Source organism: Lagenorhynchus albirostris, chromosome X (genome assembly GCF_949774975.1).
Source record: "Lagenorhynchus albirostris chromosome X, mLagAlb1.1, whole genome shotgun sequence".
Classification (NCBI taxonomy): Eukaryota; Metazoa; Chordata; class Mammalia; order Artiodactyla; family Delphinidae; genus Lagenorhynchus; species Lagenorhynchus albirostris.
The window spans coordinates 95,452,342-95,467,782 of NC_083116.1; the positions used below are offsets into that span (position 1 = coordinate 95,452,342).

The window sequence follows — 15,441 nt, forward strand, 5'->3', positions numbered from 1 at the left end:
TCACGGGCCCAGCCACTCCGCGGCATGTGGGATCTTCCCGGACCGGGGCACGAACCCGTGTCCCCTGCATCAGCAGGCAGACTCTCAACCACTGCGCCACCAGTGAAGCCCCAAATTTCTATTTTTATTCTCAAATGTTTCTTGTTTTTTAAATATAATTCTGCTTTGACCTATTGTTTGTTCAACCATTTGTGTACACTTACTGAAATACAACTAACTGAACACTAACTGTATACAATCCAAATCTCATTAAAATAAATTCAGCCCTAACGAAATTCTTCATACTCTTTAATACTGATTTCCCAGTCAGTGGCCTACCTGAAGTTTGAAGAAGTATTCTGAGTATAAAAAAAAAAATTCTCATACTCTGTGACAGAAACTTATGAATGGATCCTTGCAGTTTGTCATAACAGGCTTTTACATATTAAGTCAACAGCATTCTGATTCTGTGTGTAATCAAAAAACTGTTATAAAGCAAAAACTAACACACCATTGTAAAGCAATAATACTCCAATAAAGATGTTAAAAAAAAAAGAACAATGCTGGCCAAACTTGAGAATGGTTGCCTTAATGACATCTCCTGATTACAATTGTATGACGTTTTCTGCAGCTATATCTAGATACGTTGACTAGGAAAATAACCTACTTTTTCAGCTCTGTTAAGCACCCCTTCCCTCCCTCCTTCCCTTCTTGTTCATCCATCCATTCACTCACTCGTTCATTCAGTTATTCAACAAATATGTATTGATCTTCTTTGTGCTAGGCAATGCAACTATGCTCTGGTAGTCAGTGATGAATGAGGGCCCTTTTGAAACCCTCTTACACTGTTGGTGGGAATGTAAATTGGGGCAGCCACTATGGAAAACAGTATGGAGGTTCCTCAAAAAACTAAAAATAGAGTTGCCATATGATCCAGCAATCCCACTCCTGGGCATATATCCAGAGAAAACTATAATTCAAAAAGATACATGCACCCCTATGTTCATAGCAGCACAGTAGCCAAGACATGGAAACAACCTAAATGTCCATCGACAGATGAATGGATAAAGAAGATGTGGTATACACACACACACACACACACACACACACACACACACACACACACACACAATGGAATACTACTCAGCCATAAAAAAAGAATAAAATAATGCCATTTGCAGCAACATGGATGGACCTAGAGATTATCATACTAAGGGAAGTAAGTCAGAAACGGAAAGACAGATGCCATATAATATCACTTGCATGTGGAATCTAAAATATGACACAAATGAATTTACCTACGATACAGAAACAGACTGACAGATATAGAGAACAGACTTGTGGTTGCCAAGGGGGTTGCCCTTGGGATGAGGGAGGGCTGGATTGGGGGTTTGGGATTAGCAGATACAAAGTAGTATATGTAGAATAGATAAACAACAAGATCCTACTGTATAGCACAGGGAACTACATTCAATATCCTGTGATAAACCATAATGGAAAAGAATATGAAAAAGAATGTGTATATATATATGTGTATAACTGAATCACTTTGCTGTACAGCAGAAATTAACACAACATTGTAAATCAACTATACTTCAATAAGATAAATTTTTAAAAAAAATACGAAGGGCCCTTTCTCTTAGAGCTTACTCTCTAGTTATTTTTGAACATACATGAAAATTTCAGAATTTGCTCCTTTTAATTCTAACCTACAGGTTTTCTTTATTGTTATGAAATATTTCAAACACTCAGATATATACCAAAAATTACATAACAAATACCCACGTATTACCACACAGGTTTAACAGACATTATTAATATTTTGCCATGTTTGCTTCAAATCTCTCCAGATGTAACCGTTAACCTTAAGTTGGTATATATGCTTGTGTATATTATGACGTATGTTTTATATTTTTATTGCATATGTATAGATCTGTAAAGAATACGGTATTGTTTTATGTGGTTTTGTATTTTACATAAGTGATCTCATAGGGTACATACCCCTTTGCAGTTTTTGGGTTTTATTCAACATTATTTTTGCCAATTCTCCACGTTGATGCATGCAGATGAAGTTTTTTTCTCCATTCCTTTGCTGATGCATACTTATACTTAGGTTGTTTACATTTGTTTAGTATTGTGAGCAGTAGGTCACTGAGCATCTTTACACGTTTTCTTGTATACATGTTTGAGTGGTTCTGTAAGATGTATACCTCGTAGTGGACTTGCTGGATCACAGGGTGTACACATCTTCAATTTCACTTTATCAAAGTGTATGGTCCACGATGGCCGAATTGTTTATAAATCTGTTTTAAGTAAGGTGCAGTCTTAAGTACTGTCGCTAGGCTATTGAATTTTAGCTCACCTATTGTACTAAGCAGTGATAGATAGTGGGTGATTTCATTTTTTATCAGAATTTTATTATTTCATCTGTTAATAGAGGTTTAGACATAAATGAATACAGTGGCAAATTATACAAGCTTTTTAAATGACAATGAACATATTTTCTGACATTTTAAGTCGGTCCTCAAATCGGTTAACTTTTAAGCACACTTTAAATTAGTATTAGGTACTTGATTTTGAATAGCTACTTTAGTGACTTGAGAAACTATAACATTTTCTTTAATTATTCTGTGGTTAAAACCATAAATTTCATTTAATTTTATAATCTATGTTAACAGTGTTAGCCTAAAAGATTTTATATACAGATTTAAAATCTAGTGGTGAGTGTAAGCTTGCACTTAAAATATTTTGTAATTAAGCAAATGAAATATCACAAATAAGCAAAGAACTTTGGGAGGATCTAAGCTTTGTAAATGCTAGAGCTTTGTTTCATAATTTTTTGTTCTTCAAGGAATTAGGCTGTGTTTTATCATTCTTTTTAATATGTTTACCGTAAGTGCTTTAAGAAGTAGACTGAATTTTAGCTGTAGCGAATGTATCATGCAGGGAGTATCCTGGTTTAAATTCTGAAGTGCTTTCACTCCTGCTTGCTTCCCCTTGAAACCGTCTAGAAAGAAGTTGGCACATTATTTTGCGAATGTTACTGGACATCAGGAAATACATGACTGGATCTAAACAGCTATTAAAAGATGAGAAAACCAGCATGATCTCATTGGTTTTGTGAACGATTTCCTTCCAATAGCAAGATGACATATTTAGCTGTGAAGAAATATAGACAAATCGGAAGCCATGATAGGGAACAAAACATACAGTAAAAATGATAAGCACAATAAAGGAATTCCGGGCTGTAGTGGCATATTTGCCAGAATTAGGAAATTTTGACCTCCTTTTAGAAATCCTCAATAGATTCTTGCCAATCTTAATATAGGAAAGGATTATTAGTAGGAAAATTAGCCAGAACATTACCACAAGAATGTAGTTAAAAATTGCTTCTCCTTTTGCATTATGCTTATCTCTATAATGGAAACACATAGTGGAATTATGACCTCCTTTCTTAAGGGTTAAAATAATCATAGTTAAAAATCCAGCAAGGGCAATTATCCATACTATACAGCAAACATAAATACTCTGTTTGGTTGTTATCGCCTTCCGTTGTTGTATAGACCGATTAATTTTTATGTAGCGATCCAAACTGATGAATCCAAGCAAAATAATGCTAATGTACATGTTCATATAAAATAGTGTTCCCACAACCTTGCAAAGAATCACACCTAGTGTCCACTTGTTTTGGTTAATGTGATACATTATTCGGAAAGGGAGGCAGAAGATAAGTAAGAGGTCTGCAATGGCTACATTGAGTAGGTAAATCTGAATGGAATTCCTTTTGCGGTGGATACCCAGAAATACATAGAGGGCAATTATGTTTCCAACGAGGCCCACGATGAAAATAACAGAGTAGAATGTTGTTAACACATTAGAGAGTAATTTTTCATCCATGGAACAGGCAGTAAAATTTGAGGCTCCTGAGAAGTTGTGTGGCCATTGGACGCTGTGATTAGTTACAAAGTGCACTCCCTGGGAGGAGCAAGGCCAGCTGCTGACTGAAGTTGTCGTCATTGTTACCATCTGACTTCTCACTGTCTTCTGTAGGGATCAAAAAGTGAAGGTGCTAAATGACATGTTCCTTGACTGTAGCTTTTATGTCTTCAGATTTCTCCTACAACAGAATGCCAAACATTGAGTCACTTGTTATTTTAATAACAATTACTTTAGCTCAAAGCACAAATAGTAAATGATTTATTTTCAGACATTGTGAGAAGCTTTCCTTTTATCCTACTTTGGACCATTTGGATATCTACACAATATATGTAGCAGCATTATGGTATCACAAAACAAGCAGCACATATAGTAGAATCTTGTGGAATGTCCTGCTCTGACCTTTTCTATGCTATGATAAATGTTCAAGGTTTGTTTCATTTATTATATTAAAATAAATATATGAACTATGGAATCATCTTTTAGGGAAGTTTTATGGGAATAGAGATGGAGGTGAAATGACAGCTCATATTTTTCAAAGATGAGTGTCAGTTTCCCTAAAGGTAGTTACAGACATGAGTGAGCTGGGCCCACTGCTGGCCCCTGTCCAGCTTCCTGCCTTGACTCTTTCCCTCATAGGTGGCATTCATTCATTTTGACACGTGTTGCCACATGGTATGTGACAGATAAACTGTGGCAGTCTCTCATTCCATGGTGGGAATAGGGGAAATAGTCCTAAATTTCTTCCTTTTCAACCTAACACCAAGTTGAGGGTATTAAAATCACTTGTCTACGGGGGCATGCAATTACCGTAACAGACCAATAGAGCACAGCACTTGCCTCATTAGGCAGGCTCGTAACACTGCACAGGAGAGCAAAGTAGCCAAACAAAACCAAGTCAGGTGGTGACAGCCGCCAGTTAGGCACCTTGGAGAGTCTCCTTGACCTAGAAGCATAGAACATAGAGTGATGATGTAGATGGGAAAGAGGATGTGTAAACCAAGATTTTGGAAGGAAGTAACTGCAGCTGAAATATTCCGTGGGCTAGGTCATGTGAGACTGTTTGTAAAATAGTGTGTGAATTACACTTGTGTGTGGCAGCAGAGAATGTTAGCAGTGCTATTTGTTACTGGCTCTTTGCTGGGCATTGGCTGCTGTGAAGAGTTCAGTCTGAGAGGCCATCATAAAGAGGAGATGTGAGGAGAGGATTCCAGAGGGTCTTGTCACATTCCTTTCTTAGAGTGACTTCCCAAATTCTTTACAGAAGCTTCTTAGGAGGTGTCATAAAGACATTCAGGGCAAGGTTATCAAAATCAGACCTAACTAACTCTGTGACCTTCAGCCAACAACTTAATCTTTTCTAAGCCTTAGTTTTTTTGTTTGTAGAAATGGAAAAATGCATTCTACAAACAACAAAACTGGAACATAATAAGTGTTATGTTTACCCTGGAATATAATAAGTGTTCAATGACAGTTAGCTTTAAAAAAAAACACCTTTTGATTAATTTTGTTTTAGTGAATATCTCACACTTGGCTAAGTACTGCTTGGAAAACGAAGGTGAAAATGACAGAGACCCTGCTCTCGGTAAATATTTTTTCAGGAGTGTGCATTTAAACTTTGAATGCTGTACAGTGGATTTGAATTACCATAATCAATTTCCTGATTTGACCTTATACACAGAGAAAAGCATTTGGAAGAAGTTAGCCTTTCTTAAAACTACCTATAATTTGATCAAGAAGAAACCATTTTATTAGAGTGTGAAATTCCTGTTTAAAATTTTGTCAAGGGGGGAAATCGAATCCTTGGTAGAGGAACTGACTGGTGAAGAGGAAGTTATGTAATCCCTGGTAAGAGCCTGTCGCCAGAGCCGAGGACAACGGAGGGAGGGAGGCAAGAGGACTGAGCCTGGTCTGTCGTGTGTCTCAACTGCACGGAGACAGATTTCACAAAGCTTATAGAAACTTACACGCGTGTTTCTGGTGATCTGAAATTCTAAACAGGAAAGGGCAATCCAGGAAGAATGGCAGGCTGCCACAAATGGAGCTGATAATGCAATGTAGATTACCAGGAAGAGGAGAAGGGCCCCTGTAGGGGATCTGTGTTGTGTGGTCACATAGGGAATTGGCTGAGGCTCAGGTAGAAACATCTCATAGTCACTGATGAAAGTGAGCTGAGGCATGACAGGTGACACGATTTTGAGAGCTCAGACAGCTGAAATGACTTTAAAGGTCATAGAGTTTTTGTTTTGTTTTTTTTTTTCTTCTCCATTGCTATATTTTAAAACTCCATTAGGGTTAGGAAACAAGTCTGTTTTGTTTGCCTCTGTGTACCAAGTGTTTAGCACAATAAATGCTGTTGAATGAAAAAGGGAATTTAGTAGAAAAGTATGTAAAGTCCTACATGTGGATATTAAAATAAACTATTCAAGTACAGGAAGGCCTTTAGCTACATGAACAAAAACACAATTGCAATTGACTGCAGTTGCTGTGTCCGCAGTGTGACGTGGCTGCAGCAAAAACTAACCTGTCTTTGGTTGACTTCATACCTATGGAGTGTCTTAAACGAAGATTGTCACTACTAATCGGTACTGTCCTAAGCTGGTAGGGTTCCACCTGGAATACAGTGTTTCATCCTCAGCAGCACACTTAAAAAAGGCCACAGAGCCAGTGCGGGGGGAAGAGCCCAAATCATGTCAGAGGAGCAAGTGGACGGAAACAGGCACCTGGAGATGTGAACACTTTCAAGGCCATGGAGAAAAGCATTTCACCTCCTAATGTATGTCTTCAGAAAGCAGAAGAAGGACCAGTGAGTAAAAATGCAGAGACAGATGTTGCCTGCTTTTAAGGAAATGCTTTTTTAGAATGAAACAATCTATTTGGGGAGGCAATAAGGTTTTACCACGGAAGATTTTTTGAGACTGCCACAGTTGGATACTTTGTAGAAGAGACTCTCAGTGGCTCTCAATCCCGGCTGCATATTAGAATCCTCTTGAGGGCTTTTTAAAGATACCAATGCCTGGCTCCATCCCCAGATCTTCTGATTTAATTGGTCTGGAATGGGCTCCAGGCAATGGTTTCCTTTAAAAGCTCCTCAGGGGATTCTAATGTGAAGTCAGAATTGAACCCTTGAGCTAGATGACTGAACCAGTAACTAATATTTATTTAGCATATGCTGTGTACCAGACAGTGTGTTAAGCACATTTATATTATTTCATTTACATAATCCTTATAATAACTTTGTGAGGTAGGTATTAATGAAAGATAAAGATGTTTTGATCGTTACCCATGACCACAGAGCTCTTAAATGTCTGTACCCAAGTTGAGACTCAGATCTGTCTAGCTTTTAGAGCCCATGATCCTTTTCACCAAACCTCACTCCTCCTAATCACATATGATCAGCCTTTTCTTTATTAATGATGAGTTCTGTCAGCGGCATTTTGACATGATTCCTTTAGCATTATCCACATTAGCGATTTTAAGGAAAGATTGTCATCTAGCTTTTACCTCTTTGGAAAAGGTACAAACCTTTTTATTTGCTATGTCCATTATAGTAAGTAAGTAAGTCCAGAGTTTACAGAATCACAAATCATTCATCAGAATGTTCTGCATATTCCCCAGAGCATATCTTTTCAAACTTATTTCTAGGCCTGATTGTCATTATCAAGATGTTTCTAGAAAGCCATTAGCGCAAAGCACGTAGCCTGAAACCATTTGCCTCAGCTCTAATCTGCAAATGAAATAAATAAATAATAGTTGTACAAGATCACCAATAAACCTTTCTGGTTTTGCTTTATTTTCAAGCTTAAAGAGAAGAATGTATTTGTTTAAATAGTAGTAGTAGCTGTCATTTAGAACCCTGTATTGAATGGCTAGTGTTCAGTCATTTATTAACAAATTAACAGATTAGATTCTGTTTGGAACTTAATGGCTGATTTCTGCCTCCTTTACAATGTGTCAATCACTCGCTGTTCCTAAGGCCATTTACTGATGTTTTAAAAACTACTTACTTGATTTGTTAAGAATGGCCAGTGAAGATAGGAAACAAACCACTGCATTCACATAGGAACCAGTTTCCTAGTGGACATTAGTTGTGACTGGTGTGAAGTGGTCACAGTGGTTTTCTGATAGTAGATGGTTAATGGTTTTTAATGTTGTGACTTGACAAATCCTGAAGTTCGCAACCCTGTATTAGTGCTGCATTGTACCCACCAGCACCACCCTCCCCTTGCCTGTAATTTTTCAGCTGGCTCCTACAGGAGCTTCTGTATTAGAGGGCAGGACCCGACAGATTCCACTGTGGCCTCCAATGAGCAAAAGCTTTTTAAATGCAGTTTGGGTATGTTTGTGAAAACATCACATTGCTATGTTAAAATACATACCTAGTTGGCAGTGGTAGCAGCCGTTTACGTTTGTAGTTTGACTTGATAATCACTGAATCATTCAGGCCATGCTTTAAAAATTGCACTAATTTCTGCATACAAAGTGAAAATTGAAAGCATGTTACTTTAGAAAGAATATTAGTAGTACATTAGCTTTTGTTATCAATTTAACTGTAGCTAAAACATTTTTTAATTTTAGGTGAATTCACTAAAGGGTATTTTGCTTTTTCTTTTCTCTAATATTCACTATATTAACTTCTGAAACACGAAACTTAAAATTTAATTGGTCTGGTAAATTACCATAAAATAGAAATCATATAATAAAGAAAATACTATTATTGAAAATAGGGAGTCAGCATAACTTAATAAAGTTAATAAGTTACAGATCACTTATAATACACTGGAAATAAAATTTGTTGCATATGAAAATAACTTTTAATTGATTCAAGTAGATCTGCAAGTCTTTGTGGCAGTACACAAAATACAGTATAAACAATGTGACAGTATTGATAGTATGAGCGTAAATATCTCATGTCCTAAAGTACTTCAAGTAACTAAGAAGACAGCCTCATTTTAAGTCAAGTCACGGCAGAGGTATCATTCAGTTTACTCAGGTTTCTAGAAACAAAGTGTTGCTAGTCACCATGAAGCAGGTTTCATTTATATTACTCAGATAATCAGAATGAAACTTAAAAAAAACGGATCATTATGCAGTTGAAATCAAGGCATACTCACAGTTCAGGCTCTCTTGAAGTAAAAGGAGCTGAACCCCAAGATTCCCTAGACACAGAGACTCGTCTTGGTGTGTCAGCTGGGTTCCTCCATCCGGTTGTGGTGCAATTGGTTGGGGTTGTCTTTTTATTTTTTATATTTGCATGTGGTGGTAGGTGTGTTTTTTCTCTTTTCTTTCTTTTTTCAATATGACAACCCTTAGACTCCTTGTGAAAATATTAAAAAAAAAAAACCCTACCACTATGCAACAACTTTATCTTTAAGCTTAATCGACACTTAACTTTGAGAAATTATTTATATCTTTTCTATGAATACCTTCCACTTGGACAATTGTGAAAAGTTTTCCCTCCTTCCCCCCGCATAAAGGTTATAAATTCTAAGCAGAAATATGCATTTTTCTGTTTCTCCTACCTAATGATACATAATATGCTACATGTACTTTTAAAGCACAAGCATTTAATTTCTCTTTCTTTCTGGATTCATTTTAGAAACTAACAATCACATAAAGTGGCATTCCTGTGTCAACAAAAAATTGGCATTTTCCATTGGCACTTGCCATCTACCTCTACAAGGATTAAATCATGTGCTGCTGCAGCTGCTGACTTTCAACAAGCCCTGAAAGTTCAGGGTGGAGAGCTGAAATGAGGCCCTCTGTGCTCTGGGAAAAACTGGCAGAACAGGGCTTCAGATAGTTAGATATTTTCAGGAGACAATTGTAATGAGCCCAATTCTTGTATCTCATATCTAGAGAAACACTAAAATCCTTCATGGTGACGTCTGCTCCTCGTGACTAGCAGTAACCTGCATGAGACTAGCAGAAACCTTTTGTAAAAAATATGTGCTTGATTGTATGTATTCCCCCTTCACCAAAATCACTGACCTTCCCCCCTGTCTCTTTGGAGCAGTTTCTCAGAGCTATCTGGGATGCTGTCTCCCAGGCTGCAGTCCTCATTTTGCCCCCAATAAAACGTAACTCGCAACTCTCACGTTGTGCTTTTTTTTTTTTTTTTTTTTTCCCCCGGTACCCGGGCCTCTCACTGCTGTGGCCTCTCCTGTTGCAGAGCACAGGCTCCGGACGCGCAGGCTCAGCGTCCATGGCTCACGGGCCCAGCCGCTCTGCGGCATGTGGGATCTTCCCGGACCGGGGCACGAACCCGTGTCCCCTGCATCGGCAGGTGGACTCTCAACCACTGCGCCACCAGGGAAGCCCGTGCATTTTTTTTAAGTCGACACCTGTATTGCATTATAGTAACATGAGTAATGAATTATTTTATTATTTTTTAAAAGGTTTATTTGATCTGTGTGTTATTTTAGTATATTTTCATGTATTCCCTTAAGGCCTTGGATTTATTTTCTAAAACAATCTTATAATTTTAGGGTTAGATGAAATTTGTGATAGTATTCTCTCCTTTTTAGCACCATGATGAACTCTCCCAAGTAAATTAAAATATCTCCTATATTTTAAAGAAAATAATGAAGTAATTCTGCAGGGGTTTTTTGTGGTCCTAGTCCAATATTTAACCACTATCTGTCCCTCTATGTAACTGTTGGCCCTGCAGTTTAACGTCATTTCTTCTTTTTTGTTGCCATCTGAAATGAAGAAGTTAGTTAATATCCTCCTCATAATTGTTACCCTGTAGCTTTGTTTACTTTACACTAAATATTTAACTCATTGGGCTTTATCTAACATTCTAATTATTTCTGGGTACATACACTCTTCTAAACATCATAGTCTCCAGAGCTTTTAGTTTGTTATAAATATGACACATGGGACAGAATATTTTTAAATTGCCAGAATAAAAATATTTTGTAGCTCTTACTTCACTCTAGAACTTCTGAGAAGGAAGATGATTACTGTATTGGTCTAGGAGGAATTTGTGTGTGTGTGTGTGTGTGTGTGTGTGTGTGTGTGTGTGTGTGTGTGTTGTTAAAAAAACATAACATTAAATTAACTATTTTAAAAAGTACAGTTCAGTAGTGTTAAGTATATTTATACTGTGCAAAAGTATACTTATATTGTTATACTTTATAAGGTATATTTATATTGTTCAGTAGTGTTAAATATACTCATTGTTGTGTTTATATATAGAAATTTTTCATCTTGCCAAACTGAAAGTCTGTGTCCACTAAACATTAGCCCCCTCTCCCTCTTCCCCTACCCTTGGCAACTACCTTTCTACTTTCTATGATTTTTGACTACTCTAGGTAATTCATTTGAGTCAGATCGTACAGTATTTGTCCTTTTATGACGGGCTTATTTCGTTTAGCATAATATCCTTGAGGTTCACCCATGTTGTACCATGTGACAGGATTTCCTGCTTTTTCAAGCTACGTAATATTCCATTGTATGTACATACCATATTTTCTTTATCCATTCATCTGTCAGTGGACATTTGGGTTGCTTCCACCTCTTGACTATTGTGAACAATGCTGCAATAAACATAGGTGTACAAATATCTTTTCGGGATCCTGGCAGGATTTATTTAAATGACTAAATAGTGTTTATCTATTATATGTTCTATTTCATAAAATCTAATATAAAATTTTTATCATGCTAGCTATTTTTCCACACCTAAGCCATCCCTTTTCAAAACACTAATTCTGTTTTAATCTTCAGTTCCCTGATGACCCTACTGTGACCAGGTTTGAATGTAAGCTTTTCTTAGTTCTTCCTTTATATGAGCTTTTTCCTGTTCATTCTGAACTTTCTGCTTTTTGTTTTGGTGTTCTCAGCTTACTCCCATACATGCTCTTCTGCTCACCCTTCCTCTTCCTTGAACTCTGTTGATATCTTAGCTTTTTATTTATACAAAAGATAGAAGTAGAAAAGAAGAAATAAATGGATATGCTTGTTTGGTGCCATCCATTTATGATATTACCGGCGTTTCTTATCTAGATCCCAACCCTTGTTAAATTCAGCTCACCACCCACTCCAGGCCTGAACCTCACCAGCTAACATGAGGACTGCTGGGTACAAACACAGAAGAGTGCTGATTGGTCTTGCTTCAAACTCATGACCACAAACCTCGAGTGGGCCCCTATGCTGCCAACAGTCCTGCTATATTTCCTTACTCTGGTGGTTCTCAAAAAGTATGGCTCCTAGACCAGTAGCATCAACATCACTCAGGACAAGACAAACAAACAAAAAAACCATCACTCAGGACCTTGTTAGAGATGCACATCCTTAAGCTCATCCCAGACCTTATGAGTCAGAGACTCTGGGGATGTAGGCCAGCAGATCTGTGTGATGATGATACTAAAGTTTGCCAACCACTGTCTTAGTTCATTTTCATGTTCTTTGAAAACCCTTTTCACACCTTCACTCTTCTGCCAACAACCCCCTCTCCTTCCTCACTTCCACCTGCTGATCACTTTTTATTTCAAGTAAATGGAAAATAGAAGTGCTCAGAAGAGAACTTCCTCATCTTCTTACATCCACATCTGCCTGCATCTACAGGTGCCCCTGTATCCTGCCTTCTTCGCTGTCACTAGGGCCAACCCCCTTCCCACTTGCATATTATATCCCATCCCCTTTCTCTTCTGGGGTTGTTTTTTCCTTTCTACAGGATCTTTCCCATCAGCGCGCAAATGTTTCTCTTTAAAAAAACAAAACAAAAAAACAAACCTCCCTGAAGATGTCTAGGTAATGCTATGGAGTCATCTAATGCACGTGTTGTTATGTGAAAATTTTGAGTATTTGTATGTATTGTCTCATTTTCAAAACAAAACCAAACAATGGAAGGATAAACCAAAAACTAATGCCAATGAGGTGAGAGAAATGAGGAGAGGGGACAAAAGCTAGGCCTCTCTGAAAGGTATTTGTTTATGGTTTTGCCTTTGGAACTTTGTGTACATGTTTTGTATAATTAAAACACCAAATTAAGCCAAAATCTAATTAAAACAAATTGGCCTCACTATGTAACAAATTGAAAGTATAACCACAAGGAGAATTCTTTTAAGTGACTTTAAAATAGGGTGGGTTGTTTTATTTTGTTTTCATTTTACATAATTTTAGATTTACAGAAAAGTTATTGTACAAGAAAAGTACAAGGAATTTCAGACACCTTTCGCTCAGATTCCCCATATGTTAACATTTTACCTTTTGTAGTTAGTAAGTATCCTGTGGGGAGCTACTCTGAGATTATACAAACATCCTGTCACTCTTCAAGCTTTCACCCACTAGTTAGAACCCTTTGCTGGTTCTTATCTGACTCAGTTATTACGATGATAACTGCCCAATGGTGATTTTCTAATGCCAGAATTTATTCTACATTTATGAATTGATTTTCTCCTTAAAGGAAAGCTTTTCCTTCTCCCCATTCATTTACTTATTTACATCAGCATAGACTCATGAATTCTTACTTTGTTGAATAGTAAAACAGTATTTTGATACATCTGACGAAAAGAATCACGAAGAAATCCTAAACAGCATACAGTGGTTTTGTTGTTACTGGTAATGGAAATGTTGTTATTTTGAAACTTTTATACACACACATTAAAGGAAAAAGCAAATGAATGATTATGTTAATGTCATTAGGTACCAACATTATCTGACAAAATCGAAGAAGTAAAATTAAAAACTATAATTGAGTAGGAAGAAGCATCAGTATGAATTGGTGATTTATGTTTTTCCTTCTAAAAAATAAGTAATTTTTAGCTATGTCCGCTTGAAGAGTCGAAGCGGCGATAACCTAATAGCAGTACTATACCTAATATCCATATTGTGGATTTAAGTACCTTTACCCACTAAACAGAAATGGGACTGTTTGGAGAAATGGCCAGCTCCAATTCTGGGGCGAGAAATGAACAAGACAAGCCTTGAACACCTTGTGCCTGAAAGCAAGGAAGTTATCAGACTCCTAGAGTCTTACAAAAGGACATAAAAGCTGACTTAAGTAGGGGCTCTCACTGGCCAAAAACAGGACAATTCGAGCATGAAAATGAATAATGACTGCAATTGATTAAAACATCAAAAATATTAAAAATCTATAAATCATTATAGACAACCGCAGAAGCCTCCTACCTGGTCTCCTTTCTTCCACACTTGTGCCCTTGCAATCTCTTCTCCACGCAGCAGCTCAAGTGATCCTTTCAAAACCTAAAACTCATCTTAATGCTCTCCTGCTCAAAACTTTCCAGTGGTTTTCTATCTTGCTCAGCCTAAAACCCAGAGTTCTGGCCTTGACTTCAAAACCCTAGACCACAGGGTCTTTGATCATCTGAATCGCATTTTCCACCACTCTTCCCTTTGTTCATTCCTTTCCCAACACACTGGCTTCTTTACTCTTCTCCAAACTTACCAACCCCCTTCGTGCCTCTGGGCCTTTGTACTTATTATCCTCCACACCAAGATCTTGCTTCCATGTGGTTTGCTCTGCGACTTCATTCTGGTCTGTGTTCACATATTACCCTATTAGAGAGGCCTTCTCTGACACCCCTTCTCTTATTAAATAGCAGCTCCCTAGTCTTCAAACCTGTCACACCTACTTCCCTACCAGCCTAATTTTACTTCATAGCACTTAACACTACCTAGTCTTGTATTCATTTACGTATGTTGGTTTCTTTGTTTATTCTCTATCTTAAATTCCAATTTTATGACTTATCTCACTTAAGCGTTTGTTGAGAGTGACTGAATCCATGAGCTGCTGGATACATAGATCTCAGTGTAACATTAACTTAAGCATAAATATAGTCAACAAACTATATAAAGTATATACTCTGGGATTCTGATTTAAGCTTCTACTACTCCTTCCTAAGAAGGTGTTGAAGACACTGGCCAGGAAACCCTGTCTGGGTCTAGTTTGTATTTTCTTCTTCTGCATCATGGCCACCCTTTTCTAGGCTGGTTCATTTGCTGTGCCCCACACTACAATCATGCCAGGGCTATTGCTTTTTTCTTCAGGTCTGTTGTCATTGATCTCTATTTGAACCAGCTGAAAGTTCTCATTGAGGGAGAGCACTCTTTATCAATTGGTTTCTATAGAGGTTTGCTTGTTCTTCCATAGACCCTTCTGGCTACTTTGTGTCTTCCTGCAGTTTGCTCACCATTCCAGTACACTTGCTTTTTCTCTCCTCTCTTTCTCTAACTCATACACAGTCATACATACATTTATGTTCAAGGGCTCATCTTTCTTTGTGCTAGACTCTATCGTAAAGGTCTTTAAACAGCCTTGGACAAAAAGTAACTTCCAAAGTGGAACCCTGATGCTTTCATTGGGCAGAGTAAGGATCCCTCCCACTTTTGCGTATCCATCATCAAACATCTCTCCGGGTGTACCAGCTCAGAGTTTTATTGCACAGGTCTCTTCATGCCCACTCTCATGTAGGCTAAACCTGAACTAAAACTGTGTCATTTTATGTATGAGCAAGTATAGGACAGAATAAAAAATACTTTTATCTTCCAAGCCTGAAGAGG

At 37.5% G+C, this 15,441-nt stretch overlaps 2 protein-coding genes across 15 annotated transcripts in view; one reads left to right on the plus strand and one right to left on the minus strand.

The window, feature by feature from the left end:
* The window catches only part of CASK (calcium/calmodulin dependent serine protein kinase), a 387,591-nt gene that overhangs the window by 233,937 nt on the left and 138,213 nt on the right, over positions 1–15,441 (plus strand). The gene's annotated exons all lie outside the window — the stretch shown is intronic.
* GPR34 (G protein-coupled receptor 34) lies at positions 1,830–9,091 on the minus strand. Of its 3 annotated transcripts, XM_060137179.1 has the most exons (4): positions 9,030–9,091; positions 8,295–8,386; positions 4,756–4,861; positions 1,830–4,096 (listed from the first exon to the last, which is right to left on the minus strand). In XM_060137179.1, exon 4 carries the CDS (start codon positions 4,003–4,005, stop codon positions 2,881–2,883), a length of 1,125 nt encoding a protein of 374 aa, XP_059993162.1. In that variant the 5' UTR covers positions 4,006–4,096; positions 4,756–4,861; positions 8,295–8,386; positions 9,030–9,091; the 3' UTR covers positions 1,830–2,880. The 3 variants fall into 3 exon arrangements, with proteins under 3 accessions (XP_059993162.1, XP_059993163.1, XP_059993164.1); XM_060137180.1 differs by lacking the exon at positions 4,756–4,861; XM_060137181.1 differs by lacking the exons at positions 4,756–4,861; positions 8,295–8,386 and having other exon boundaries at positions 9,030–9,074.

Bases quoted from the DNA above. Each gene is read 5' to 3' on its own strand.
- GPR34 (XM_060137180.1), bottom strand. From the start codon at position 4,005: ATGGTAACAATGACGACAACTTCAGTCAGCAGCTGGCCTTGCTCCTCC.